The sequence below is a fragment of the Penicillium chrysogenum genome (assembly GCF_028827035.1).
Source record: "Penicillium chrysogenum strain IBT 35668 chromosome Unknown utg000001l_segment0_segment0, whole genome shotgun sequence".
In the NCBI taxonomy this organism is placed as follows: domain Eukaryota; kingdom Fungi; phylum Ascomycota; class Eurotiomycetes; order Eurotiales; family Aspergillaceae; genus Penicillium; species Penicillium chrysogenum.
The window spans coordinates 9,252,900-9,267,344 of record NW_026622749.1 but is presented as its reverse complement, the minus strand read 5'-3'; the positions used below and the strand labels follow the sequence as shown (position 1 = coordinate 9,267,344).

The 14,445-nt window shown below is 46.6% G+C and overlaps 4 protein-coding genes across 4 annotated transcripts; 3 read left to right on the top strand and 1 right to left on the bottom strand.

Moving 5' to 3' along the window:
- Positions 1-489: 489 nt before the first annotated feature.
- N7489_003603 (Zn(II)2Cys6 transcription factor domain-containing protein) lies at positions 490-2,205 on the top strand (the record flags this gene model as incomplete). The annotated part of the gene is made up of 1 exon (XM_056709358.1): positions 490-2,205. The coding sequence occupies one exon, from the start codon at positions 490-492 to the stop codon at positions 2,203-2,205; it is 1,716 nt and encodes a 571-aa protein (XP_056573660.1).
- Positions 2,206-8,481: 6,276 nt separating this feature from the next.
- N7489_003602 (uncharacterized protein) lies at positions 8,482-9,003 on the top strand (the record flags this gene model as incomplete). Its single annotated transcript, XM_056709357.1, has 2 exons — positions 8,482-8,691; positions 8,767-9,003. 2 exons carry the CDS (start codon positions 8,482-8,484, stop codon positions 9,001-9,003), a joined length of 447 nt encoding a protein of 148 aa, XP_056573659.1.
- A 2,276-nt stretch (positions 9,004-11,279) lies between these two features.
- Positions 11,280-11,535, bottom strand: N7489_003601 (uncharacterized protein; the record flags this gene model as incomplete). The annotated part of the gene is made up of 2 exons (XM_056709356.1): positions 11,280-11,468; positions 11,521-11,535. The coding sequence occupies 2 exons, from the start codon at positions 11,533-11,535 to the stop codon at positions 11,280-11,282; spliced, it is 204 nt and encodes a 67-aa protein (XP_056573658.1).
- A 1,687-nt stretch (positions 11,536-13,222) lies between these two features.
- On the top strand, positions 13,223-13,656 carry N7489_003600 (map kinase; the record flags this gene model as incomplete). Its single annotated transcript, XM_056709355.1, has 3 exons — positions 13,223-13,257; positions 13,312-13,381; positions 13,471-13,656. 3 exons carry the CDS (start codon positions 13,223-13,225, stop codon positions 13,654-13,656), a joined length of 291 nt encoding a protein of 96 aa, XP_056573657.1.
- Positions 13,657-14,445: the final 789 nt, after the last annotated feature.

Below are 14,445 nucleotides of genomic sequence, written 5' to 3'. Positions count from 1 at the left end.
AACACGGGGCTGTTCGTGGTGTCGTATGCAGCTGAAGATACACTGGAATGCAGCAGAGTGGCCAAAAGTGGGCTGGTGTAGACAGAGGAATGTAGTTTCATCGCCAAGTCTGAATGAGAAAGCTTTGTGGAAATTGAGATGATTTCGTTTGAAAGTTTGTTGTTTCCGATAATCCCTCTGTTTTCTTGTCTTCCATCTCTTCTACTTATACCTCATATCTCGGAGAGGTAGGCAGCAATAAAAAAACAGTTATACTCTCTGTACCCAACTTCCAAGTCGTGGTGGGGCCTTTTCCAGACTAAACCGCATAGAGTAGGGGTTTTTGCGATGGCATTCTTTCATTGGCCCATTCCATGAGCCTTTGGGAGCCTTCGTCAGCAACTCTCTGAGGGTCGTAACCCGGCTGTGCCGCATGACGATATCGCCAAGGCGCATCGAGTCTATTTATTGACTTCATCGCAACAGAATTTCTCCTTTCGGCGTGTCGCGATGGTCAACCGTGGACGCTCCGGAGGCTGCGTGACATGTAAGCAACGCCGCATTAAATGCGACGAGACGAAGCCTGAGTGCCAAGCGTGCCACCGCCTTAAGCTTCGATGTGGAGGCTATGAGAACAAGTATGCGCTGAAGTTCAAAGACCAGAACCACAAGTTCTTCAACGAATATGTCGGTAGTCGCAGCCGGGGTGTGATAAAATTCGCCAGACCAGGGCGGTCGTCCGAGTCGGATGTTCAACACCGGAACATCTCGACGGCTTTGACTTCGCGGCCTTCCGAGCCCGACACAGCCGTACCATTCTACCTCAGCCATTACGCCAGCATGGGCCGTGATATGGGATCCACGCGCGGGTTTTTGGAATTACTTATTCCAGCCTATCGTTCGGAACGGGATGAATCGGCGCTCTCGCTTGCCGTTTCGGCGTTGGCTTCAGAGATCTTGTCCTTGTGGCGGCAAGACCCCAGCAGTTTTCGATCACCGCGGAAATCGTATTCACGAGCAATCGCACGCCTTCGCAGTGCAATACAGGATCCCATAGAACGTGGTCAGCCCGCAACTATATTAGCCGTGCTCGTCCTGCAGACGTACGAAAATGCCTCTGCGATATATGATCTTCGTCGTGTTTCAACTACGCACCACAATGGCGCAACATCGTTGCTGTCATCTTTGGACTCATACAACATGGACGTGATAATGCGCGCCTACCTACGAAAATTTATGCTCCATACCGAGGTTTCAACCGCGATCCGTCAGAAAAAACCACTGAAGAGTATCGCGTACTCATGGTTTGAGAGCGAGGAATTGATGGCAGCGCCGCAAAACCCAAGTTCAGATCTCGACGCTATAGGGGCATCTGTCGCTGAGTTGCAGGCCAGCCACACACAGTTTGTGAGGCAGGGCGCCCTGTCAACATCGTTGGGGCCATTCCTAAAAGAGTGGATGGCCCATGCAAAACGAGTCAATGCAGAGCTTCTGAAGTGGTCGGAAAATGTTCCGCATCACTGGAGACCTGTGAGGCTGATAAGTAGTCGAGATATTGATTCATCCATACCCACCTACCAGTCTATCTGTGAGGTGTATCCCTCTTGTCAAATTGCCAGCATTTGGAATCTATGGCGGGTTCAACGCCTCCTGCTAGCAAAACTCATGCTCGAATCCCTCGATGGATGGTCAAATATGGGCTGCCATGGGAAGGCTTTCTATTGCCTCACAGACGTCAGCGATTGCCAACAAACAGTCCAAGAAGAGGTCGATAGTGTGTGCTATAGCATACCCTTTTATCTTGGCAACCGAACCACGCGATCGAATCTATCGGATTTTACCGATCCAATGGTTCGGCTTCCCAGTCAGTACATATGGAAAGAAGGGACACGACTGGATAGAAATGGACTCGAGGCGGGCCTCTCGATAGAAGACCACAGGCGTCATGTCATTGCGCAGGGACCGTGGCGCGCCATGCACCCCCTGAGCCACCTGTTGACGCTCTTCTCAGAAGGTCATAGTGAGATGATGCCGCAATTTCCTCGATCTGGGCAGCGTGAGTGGATCCGCGACCAGTTCCTGCGTGTTGCTAAGTTGCTCCACCTTCCGTCGGAGTCGGGTAACCACACGGAGGGATCAGAATCAACAAAAGCAACCACTGATTATAATGCGGGGTATCTGGCCAGGGGGATCAGGAAGGGCGCAATTCTTATGAGTGGACCGTAGAGCCAAGATTCTGTAGGTTAAGCGAGATCCAGTATCTCCCACTCGCTGAAGGGATGGATGTGGATGGGCTCTCTTGTACCGTGGTGGGTATGACAAGAAAAGGAGAGAAAAGACAACATGTCCAGTGTTCTTCATCTGGGAACTAGGTCCTGGGTATGAGAGAAAGGAAGAAGAGAGAGATTCAAACATAATCTAGCGATCTCGTGTTGTGGCCTGGTGCCTCAGGCAGGAGACCCTTGTCGGCGTGGGCCGTATTGCGAAATGTAGGGGTCCAATCAATGGTGTTCAACTCTCTGTATTGCTGTATCGGTTTTTTAACAATTTATATGGTCCACCGATTACTAATCTAAAGTTACACAATTCATAGGATCAATGGATCCTCCGGTATGCCGGTATGCCAATGCATCTACTCCGACACACCCCCTCAGCGGTCCCAGTATGCATACTGAGATCGCTGCACCCTATATAGGCATCTGTATGATCCATCTCTTCCTCGCTTTCTAGGCTATGAGATAGCCTATATCCACCATCCGAAGCAGCCGTACAAAGTTCTCATGCTTCTGCCGGGATAGCAGTTTGGTGAGACCATCGGCAACCATGCTCGCCGTCGCCACCCAACGTACCATGATACGTCCTGCTCTGACTTCCTGTCTCAGCCAATGGTGGTGTATATCCACATGTCGTAGCTTCGTTTCGAAAGCTACATCCTCGCTTGTCAAGAGGCTGATCGTCCGTTCGTTATCACAGTCAATGGTCAGGTGGTGAGATGGGGTAAATGCAAGGTTATTAAGCAATCGCTGCCACCATTGGAGCTGCTTTCCTGTTTCTGATAGGCCTAGTAGCTCTGCCTCTGTGGTCGAGGTTGTCACTGTGGGTTGCTTGCTGGCTTTCCAGTCAACTGGACCGCCATATGCCTGGCAGATGTATCCAGCTGAGCTCTCTTTCTGTCGGGGTGGTCCGCGTACGAGGCGTCACTTGCAAATTGCACCGAGTCCATTCCTGTACTGGCTGCTCCAGCGCTATATTCAATAGCTAGATTCCGGGTGGTGTAGAAATAGGTGATGACTCGATCAGCTGCCTGCTGGTGCTGAGGGCCTGGATTTGTGAGGAACTGTGCAAGCCGAGCGGTGGCTTTTGCAGCGTCCGGTCTGGTGATTTTAGTGGCATATCCTGCAGACCCAACCTTCTGCTGGTATAGATGGATCTCTCTAGGTGTAGCCGTACCCTGGTAGGGTGTCAATTCGTCAACTGACAGTGGTGTATAGACAGGTGGACGGTCTGTCAGATTGTACCGAGTAGCAATGCCTCGTCACATAACTATCCTGACAGAGCCAAAGCTTCTTCTGTTGTCTATCTCGGACGATCCGGATATTGAGAAACCATGCCGCCTCTCTATGATCTGTCAGCTCCCAGTGTGCTTCCAGATCTCGGTCCAGCTGCTGTGCTTGTGCTTTAGCAGTAGTGTGGCTGGCGATCAGGATATCATCCACATAGAAGAAGACTAGCAAGCCCTGTCCCATAAAGACGCAGGGGTCTTCCGGCATCTGTTGTAACCCTAGCTTGCGTAGTACACTTGCTGCTTCTCGCTGCCACAGTCTTAGTGAGATGCGTAGTCCGTACAAAGCACGGCGTAGTTTCCAGCACTTGCCTGGGATCTGGAACCCTTCTGGCATATAGGTGTACGTCTCCTTCTCATCTAGCTTGCTGTTTAAGAATGCAGTGACAGCATCCCGCTGTCGCAAATCCATATCAAAAGCAGCCACTAATGCGAAGATCATCCTTGCTGTTCTTGCTGCTAGTGTAGCAGCCCTTTTCTCTTCGTGAGAAATGGTTTCAAGATCTTCTCGTACGCAGACACGAGCCTTCAGCTTTAACAGGTAACCATCCTGGTCAAATTTGTATGAGAAAACCCATAGTAGAGGAAGGATCTGCTTCCCTCTATCCCTTGGTCTGTTGATGATTTCAAATGTCTCCTTTTCAGATAGCGAATTGATCTCTTTCCTCATTGCTGCGAGGAAGCCTTCCTGAAATGGGTGATTCATTACATCCTTCCAATGCTTCGGTGATGGAGGTCATCCCGATGACGACGACTGTCTGGTCTCTCTGCGTACAAGCCAGCGGCAAAAGCATGGAGTAGAGCCGGGGGCTCTTCATCCCGTACTGCAGTAGTTGTTGCATATGCAAAATCATGATCTCTTCTTGCTCTGCGTGTTCGTCTTCCACTTAGTATGTTGCTAGTGTCAATATCACTAACTATCTCTCTGCTTGGTGCTAGCAGCTCAGACTGTAGCTGCCTTTCTAGCTGAAGTTCTCAACAGACTAACTTGGTACTATGCCAGTGCTAGTCTACGACTAAGAGCTCGCGGTTCGTCAACGGTGGTGAGAATGAGAGGATAGCCGTCCAGAAAATATCCTAGAGCACACATCGGCTGCTTCACCCATAAAATGGACTTACTGTTCTTAAGATACCAGCAGCTCTCGGCCCCTACCTCAGGCTTAGAGAGCCAACACGTGCTCAGTCCGCGACCGATATGAACCCTTTCCAACATCGAACTCCCGGTTACTCTCGCGACAACACTTCAAGCATCTACAGTCGATCCACGGACACAGCCAAAGATGCTCTCCCTATTACTACCATACTAACTACCCTACAAATCAAGCCATCTCTTCCTAAGATAAATTTACTAGGCCACCAAATCTCTATAGCTCGCGGATCTACCATGGCCTTAGAAACCACCCGGCCACGACTGAGAAAATCCAAAACATAACCCGAAATGTCAATGTCCGAATTAAAGACCGAAAGGATATAGCAGCACCGTCAATAGGGACTTAAGAACGACTTTTATTACAAGTGTTTTAAGAGCTTCCACTAACTTATTAGCATAACAATAGACGCAACTCAAAGTCTAGCTCTATAGTATCATTTCAACCCGACAAATAGCCCTTCTAGGGACCCGCGCTTAATTCGAGCTATCGTTTCATTAAGAGTGGCTCTTAACAAATCGCGAGCCGAGGAAACTAGTGCAGAATAGGAGTGGAAGTAGTAGTGGAAGGCCTCTCCTATTAGGCAGTCTTCGCTTCGATAGCTTTAGCACTTCTAGAGCTTTATGTTGCTTTAACACCTTTTAAGACAGATGACTAAGGATAAGCGGATGAGGTGGGTTCGGAATGAAAGTGGACGGAGTGACCTAACACCTAGACAGAATTAGGTCTGTGGCTTAAGCATTCTCACGGAACTTAAAAGTATAGGAGTAATTTCAGAATCTATTCTTTATATTCCTACTCTTTTTACGAGACGGTGTAGTTCGCTATACGCTTAATATTATAGGTAGGATACGCGGACGACCCCTAAGTACTTTTGAACTCCGCGTGTAAAATCTGTTTCACTTTAGAGACAAAGTCGTCTTAAATGCTCTAAAGCACTCTCCTAATAGCTTCCGGAAGCAAAACTAACCGCCGGGCTAAATGATCGGGGTAGGCTTCACCTAAAGAAATTTGTAAGGGGGTATTATATTTTAGCTAGGCTATCAGTTAGTCGAACCCTAAAAGCGATATCTTCACGAACTTTCGAATGCGACTAAGTCTTTCGGAGCTTTCGAAGCCAGCGATACATTTCGAAAATTTGATAGCGGCGCGAACTATCTTAAGGAATGTTTTCCGATCGTGTGGAATACGGTGTATAGCTACGTGGCGAATGCTACTAATCACGCGACGCCATCCTATCAACGTGCTCTAGGTCAACTAAAAACATTCGTCCTTGACTTTTCCTTAATAGACTTCTAAGAGACGAAAGAATTTGTGCAACTCTTAAGGCCTCTAGGTAAGTCTATCCGGCTGCGAGAGACTCCGATGGAATCTAACGCTAAAGGAAGCAGAAGGCATGGGTTTCGAGTTATCGCTATACGAACTGCAGAATCTGGTGTTGAGCGCAAAATGGAAAGTAGCGAGCCGAAAATCCGGGTAGCGAGATTATGCTTTCCATCACCCCTGTCCGAAGTGGTTAGCTAATTAGTAAGCACGCCGGTTGTCAAATTCGGAATCATTGGCTGGCGGGACTTTGTTTTAAGTCGGAGCCGCACCCGTAGTAAGGGGCGAGATTGTGTATGAAGAGATCCGTGCAGTGCTTGACATGTTACCAAGATCGTTGATTGCCCTTCCAAAACCTTGACGGTGATTACCACCGTCAAAGCCTCCTTCGGAGAGTGAGACGTGGCAAGGTATATTGCATATAGAGAGATCAACTTCAGCATTGCGATCGTTCATAGGATTTAGCGTCTGCCCGAGCGTCATTAATGACCACCAAACGCGAATCCTAGTCTCGCTTGATATGTCAAATACGGTGTAATGTACCACGCGGAGATTTAACCCCAAGCTAATGGTTTACCGGAGCAATATGCTAGACATTTTCCACGCCCTTTTCCATATATTAGCGGCAAACCTAAAACTTACTACTTAGTGCGTAGGAAACATGGCGAAAGCCATACCCGTTAACCTGCCACTTATTAGAGAATGTAAAGGCCGTGAGCCCTTCAATTTGTGTTTATTGAAGGTCGGATGGCCAAGCGATGAACAGCCACTGAGCCCTAGCACTCTAGCGTGCGTAAAATATTCTAGGTGTTTTTCATAGAGTCGACTTGCATAGCTTCACAATACTTGGGAGAGATGGCGAACAGGAAATTCATCAACCACTGGGATTTCGCAGGTGCAGGGTCGCTAGTGGCATCGTAGGCCAACCCGAGCTTGCGCTGGAACGACATTTCATCCATAACTGGGAAGTACCGATGTGCTGTAGGAAAACATTGACCGAGAAGATGCGCTAGGTGCAATGGTGGTTTTCCGCGTGAGCCCCATCGCAGCTAACGACGCGACGGGCATCCCGGCTAGATAATAACTCATAGAAGTAGTCGTGGGTTCTCTTAAGAGTATGCTCTGCCTCTGGTAATGGCTTTTTAATGCCATATCCCTGTTCTGTTCGCAAGTAACAGTAGAGTCGGCTAATTACGTCTTTTCGCCTGGGCTGTATGGTGCAATGCTTGAAGGCCGCCTACCCCAGTATTTTTGTCGATGAACCCCAGTGGCTCTTGATGCCTCATCTCGGTCAAGATCTTCCGTCTCATAGTTCATCGAGCCAATGTCACTATCGGGTCGACTGTGGAGTCTCTTTCGAGACCAAGGACTTAACGACATCCTCTCGCCCCATTGTGCGTCTCAATGTATTGGGAAATGAAAGCTGATCTCCACGTAATTCGGGAACGTGCTTGTTAATGATGGATTCTATTCGCTCATCCCTACGCTCCAGACAAGCAACTATCGTCCTCCAACTCCCCGGTTCTTCGCCTGTCAAGGGTACCATACGTGCACACTGCACCGTGCTGAACGCAAGCGTAACAGGAATGTCTTCACCCAACACACTAAAGCGACGAAAACATCCTCGTTAGTTGTTAAAGATTCAATTTTAAGGTATTGGTGCTATGCCTTTGCCTTTCTTTCGCGGCAGCAACTACACGCCGCAGTGGTACCGTCGAGTCCGTGAGGGGCCACTTCTCCACGAAAGCCCATGAGCATGCTACAAACATGCTACGAACCCCCTTGAGTAGAGAATAGAAAATTTCGATTGTTTCATTGATGGCAAACTTAACAAGGTATTCGAGGCATGTTACTGAGGAGAGCGGTGACTTGAGGAGTGGTGATTCGGGAGAGAGTGGTGACCTGAAACAGTTTCAGTGGTCAACTATGGGTGGTAGCGTATTGAATAATATCCGTAGAGGCCTTATGTCTCGAAACGCTAGTTGTGGCCTCCTCCCAATGCGGGGATGCGGATATTCACTACTACCGCCCTATTTTACGAGCCTTCTCACCCCCGCGGTATAATCTTGACCACATTCGAATCTCAAGCAAAGTTGGCATGGTCGGCTGTACATCCTACATCAGGTGGCTCAGGATGACGTCAGTATGCGCGCTGGTTCACGGATGATCTCATAAACTAGGCAAAGCAGCAAGTGGAAAGATAATGTTGCTGATATGGATCCATATCGTTATCCTCTTTATGTCTGATTTTTCTCTATCTCATACTGTCTTCGCGTTGTTACTGAGGTACATATACAGTTTCATTTCATGAACAGCAAGGACCGTCTTTACACCTACACCTAAATCTCAAGTCGAGCATCATCTCTTTTATTTCTGTATCAATACTGCCTATTGCCTTTCTCTCGGCGCCTAAACCCCACCTGCTGACGTATGATCATCTACATGTCCCTTCCGCACAGTCAGTAACTTATGGCACATAGCAGTCCGACACCCACTCCATCAAGATGGGAGACGGCACCAACAGCAGCACTAATCATCCCACCACTGCTACATCCGGCGGCGCCAGCGCTAAACCTACGCCTGGCAAACAATGCCGGTGGCGGATCCGGCTGGGGGGACCAGGGTTTCATTAAGGGCGGAACGACCGACAACAAAAATGCGGGATTCGGACATGAGGCTGTATGTGGCTGTGTCTGCCATTACTTTCAAAATAGGTTTAGGTCATGGAGCTGATGCGTGACTATTGAATGCCAGGCTCGAAAGCCCGCCAGCACAATCGGCAATTTCCTTGGCTTGAAGGAACAGAAGGGACGCGCCGAGAACAAGTACTTGCAAGGTGTGGATTTGGCAGCCAACGGTATCGATACGACGACTACAAGCGGCGGGGAGCCAACTTGTGCAAGTGAAGATCATAGTTTCATGGAGCGAAAGCCTGGGGGTTCAGACACCTTGCCCGGGTGGAAGATGGCAAAGCGTATACTCGACCCGTGAGTTCCGCTTTCTTCTCTCCGTTTTAGAATGCTATTTTGACCAAGCAAAGACTGCACAAGTAGGGAACTGTTTCTGATTTGTTTGTGAACTTGGTGCCATTGCTTGTTGTCGGCCTAGTTAAGTCTTTCTTCCCGAGCTATCAGATTTACTATGATAGTAGCATGACATGAGCTGTATTGAATATAGGGTCGATTGTTGGCCGATCTGACATTATAGGAGCATCGGGAGAGGAGCTACTTCTGTACTAAGCTACAATAAGTAAATTGTACGATATGTTCAAATTGAATATGTAAAATTCGCGGGGCTATACCTAGGTAGCGCTGATCGGTTACGTCACTCGTGCACTTGATCTCAGACATCCTGAACTTCTCTGATAGATGAAGTACCACGGCACAGCTTACGCAGCTTTGCATCAGCCGCAGAATTTACCCATTCTCCGCGGTACGGTTTCCACTTAGACTCGGCTTAAGCACGAATGAGATGTGCCAAGAATGTACTTTTGTACCTCTGGCACTTTATTGGAAACAGGCAGGCGGTATAGGAAGAGCGGTCAGGCGCGGGAGTAATGGGGTACAAATACTAATGATACGCCGCTGTGTTTGAAAGGGTGATGTTGATTACGCACCTCCCTTGCCTTGAAGTACCGACGTGATTAGAATTCTGCCATCATTCCTGCCACTACTTTTTTGACCATATGTACAATACAATACTTCCGAAAAGCGTTGGTGTCACCACCTACACTCTTGGATTGTTTGAGATAGAGTATATAAACTCACCGTTTATAAATATGCATCGTAAATTCAGAAGTATCCCATAGCCTGCTTTCCTCTCACAAAGTAGAAAACACTGTGAATGATATTTTGTCTATTTCAATTTCGATGCGACAATTCGGTTTCAGCCTTCGTGGGACCCTGTCCCTCTTTGTTTGTGGGTTCTTCATCCTCAATATTCCTGAAGGACAGGACATATTTCTGGATTCACACTCTTCCTATACGGATCTTGGTCATGTCATTACTTGTGGCTGGGATAGGGTCATGCGGACACGAAATGCTGTCCCGATGGGGGTGCGGTCTGATAGCGCCGCTATCGATCATGCAATCAGCGATAAAGAGCGAAATCGCCGTATTCGAAGGAGGTCCGGTCTTCCCCGATTAATTAATACGTATCACCCACCAGCCCCCTAAAATGGTTGCATTTTGGCTTGAGGATGAGGAAGCTACGGAATTACTTGGGCGGACACGGCCGGTAAAATCAAACACTTGCCGCGGGTAGGTACGCTACCTCCAGAGAGGCATCCTCAAACACTACTAATGTCACTATACATTTACCCAATCCCATAGCTGATTCACATATCCCCGATTTTGCTGTTTTCCACGATGTAGTTGCTATTTAGCTATATAGTCTGTCTAACTCCCTATTGGTCAATAGTAACTTCTGCGTTCAAGTATCACTCAAGCTATGAGACATACCTAGAGTGATTGCGTTTGGTGGGCGGGGTAATATCAAAGAGGTTCTTCTAGAGTTTATTAATAAGACCGTCGTCGGCTTCTAGGTGTTCCGTTAACATTGCAGCTCAAATAGCATATAGGGTAATGATCTGCAGACTTTAGCGGATTATCTTACCAGTTATTAATCATTAGGAGCAATCTATAAGGCCAACGATTGAGAATAAGGAAAGAACTTGTGAAGGGGATATAGTGAGGCTTGTTTTAAGGTTAAAGTGCGCTATATATATACTTACAACTCTATCTTTTAAGGACATCGGTTGTCCCACCTACCAATCAGATAATAGTGGGGCGTCCAACCCCTTCCTAGTGTCTATTATACTTTTCTATCCTACGACCCACTGTGGTTTGACATTCTGAAATATCCCCTTAACGTGACATTAGTAAGTAGGTGGTTGGCTAGCGACTGAAGATCTCGAAGGACAGTCCGAATTTTTTACTATTATCGAATTATTATCGATCGTGTACCTCTATGGCGTCATTGACTTTTCATAGACCTGAAAACGTAAGACGTTCCTACCCATTAACTTCTGGTGATACGTTTGTTTCTCATAAATAGACATTATTTATTAGTGTCATTTTGGTTATCACCGCTTGCTTTATAGAGTTATATATCATATAGTCACCACGTATCTAACCAGCGAGGGTAGGCAACGGCAACTGAAGCACTGATTCAAAACCGTTAACATTGGTGAGTACCTATGCTTAGCCATGCCTAGCCTATTCTGCGAGACCATTAACAACTAACCACGTAGCTATTAGGCAGATAAACTAACCCTTATTGAGATCGGCCTTGGTATCGTGAGCCTTCTCGTCCTTCTTGTCGACAAGAGCATCCTTGGCAGCGGTTGCACGAGTGCTTATCTTAGCATCGTCATCCTTTGCTACGTTCTTATTAGTCTCCTTAGAAGCTTTAGCACTAGTGCCCTTCACGGTCTCGGTAATATAGTTGGCGGCGTTCTGTATGTATGTGTAAGTTTGTGCAAGGACACAGATTCGCATATTCACAGACCTTGGCAGTGTCCATGGTGGAAAATGAAAAACGAAGAGAGGAAGTGGTGCAGAAATTATAATATGTTTTGATTGTTCTGTTTTGTGTAAATAGCATTCGAGCGCTGGAAACAAGCACTATTTATCTCATGATAAAACCGTCTGATATCGAATGACGCCATGATTAATCATACTCATTACACCCTAACCTCATAACTTATTTCCCGGCCCAGCTGCGCACCCCACCCAAAACGCGTCCGGGAATTAGCACTTAGTTAATTCAACCACCTACCATGCCACTACTTCGCACCCGATCCTCTACAAATTCAATAGAGCAAGAGGATAGAATCTAATCAGCTATACAGGCTTTTGAAATCCCAAGAAATCAGTGCTATTCCTGAAGCAGCGCGCTGTTTTAAGGTACCCGAATCAACCCTCCGGACGCGTCTTCGTTTCGCACTGAAACCCGCTCTAATGGCCATAAATTGATACAGGTTGAAAAACGGTTACCCCTTAAAACATTCGCGCTTTGTTTCTCGGCTCGTACCCGAAACCACCCTTCTGTATTAGGTTACCTTTAAAACCAACCCCTGCTTTGCCGTATTGCGGTATTGGATATATTAGGCTTTCCTGTCTGCTGGGTCAATGTAAATTATTGTATAACACCTTGGAATGTTCTAGGACGGTATCTAAGATGGGGGATATCTGGCGATCTGGCCCGGTCCAAGCCCCCACACTCTTTTTACCTATTCCTCCGCAGCCTTTAAATTCATCTGGTCCGTTCATGACGAATAATGGGCGACTGCTGTCGAGGAATAATTCGGTAGGCCAATATGGTTCCCTTTTAGGCTTCCTATGGCTCTAACTCCCAAATCTTCCCTACGTTCATTGATAGGCGTGTCTACCCACTGCTATAGGCACCCACTTGCGCTTACTGACACAATACTCCCCACCTACCCCGGGATACTTCCGAAAATCTTGTGCTACACAGTTCAACTGCAATTCCTCCCGATCTATCCTACTTGGCAATGAGCCCATTCCCGCAAGCCAGCCTCGACTAGATAGTACTGTATGCCTTTGCTCCAAGAAGCTGAACGGGAGTAATACAAGACCTACGACCAGGGTCTGCCAAGCTGTGTCTGCTACTTAGTGGATAGGAGATGCTGCCGTTCTATACTTAATCGACAAATCAGTCGGTGGTATGCGGTCGGTCCGCGGCATCAGGTTATTCTGATTTTGGGCGAGGCTATGACGTCATCAATTTCTCTTTGGCACAATTTACTCCTTAGCCTACAAATCCAATAGTTCAATATTCTTCCACCATTTACTGATATTTACTTACCACTGTATGGTTCACTCAACTACGCAATTATGGTCACATTCTTAGGAACAAAAGTTATGGGCACAGCCTTTGAAACCACAGATAGATATTCGGGTTTAGAAGTACAAGGCTGTGGTAGCGCCGGAACGATTTGGTATATTACTCATACATCCATCCTCCCAATTCATTATTGACAAATGAATAGTTCAGCATATGATTCGATAGCCAATTCAAAGGTCGCTATAAAAAAATTTCGAGGCCATTCGGTTCTATAGCTCTGGCCAAGCGTACGTGTCGTGAGGTTCATTTATTACGTAACCTACGATATGATAATGTATATATATATGCGTGGCACGCATATTCGGCGTACGGACTGTTAACTAACCTTAACTAGTTAATTAACATGACGGACATCTTTATCTCTCTATCCGAGGATCTGTATGAGAACTTACTATGCTAAAGTTGAAAGAAATGCTAATATTTGTGGTACAGCTATATCGTGACAGACTTGTATGATAACAGATCTTCATCACCTTTTGCGAGCGTCGTCAAAGCCTTTGGAGTGTCAATTCATCCAATTTTTTACCTACTAAATGCTAGTATGTCCACCCGAGATAGTCACCAGACACGTAGCAAATCTGATTGAAATAGCGTGGATTAAAATACATTCATTCGGCCGGAGTCATTCACCGCGACCTTAAGCTAACTAACATTTTGATCGACGACAACTGCGACTTAAAGATTTGTGACTTTGGTTTAGCCCGAGAACAAGATACCCAGATAACCGGCTATATCGCCACACGATACTACCGCGCGCCGGAGATTATATTAACCTAGCAGAATTATAACTACGCGGTGGATATATGGAGCGTTAGGTGTATTCTGACAGAGATGATTCTAGGGAAGGTTCTCTTCCCTAGGAGAAACTATGTGTATTAGTTTATCTTAATTACCGAGCTTTTAGGGAAGCTATCCGAGGAGGTTATAAAGAGAGTCTATAGTAAGAGTGTATGATTAAGACACGTAACCTAAGGCTAGATCAATGATTACTAATGACGATTTATAGACCTTAGAATTCGTGGACTCGCTACTAAAGAAAGAGTCCTTTAGACTTATATATATCCTTAGAGATGCCGACCCTTAAGGTAAGCGATCGCCTTTGGCAAACTTCAATACATTTCCTTTTACTATAGGTATACTCACTTTTATAGCTATTGATCTCGTGGAGAAAATGCTTAACGTCGATCTATATAGGAGAATCACCACGGCGGATACTATTAAGCACCTATATATCGTGACCTACTAGGATTCTGATAATAAGCCTATTTGTGATAGCTAGCTTGATTGGTCTTTCCTAGACCTAAAGCTTTTAGCTAACGAGTGTAAGAGCACGATATATATCCTCTGATCTGGTTACGCGTTAAGTTGAGCTAACGATTGAAAGGTATTTCGAGGTTCTGAACTATTATCGTGGTGCCTACGACTGGTAAAATGATGACCTCCCACCTAATAGAGATTTTGAGGACCTTCTAATAACCGAAGAGATAAGTGTGATATATTAGGGTCTTTCTGTCGGTATCTTTTAGTCAATAATTTTAAGCTTGCTGGTTGGGCTTGCTAGACGCC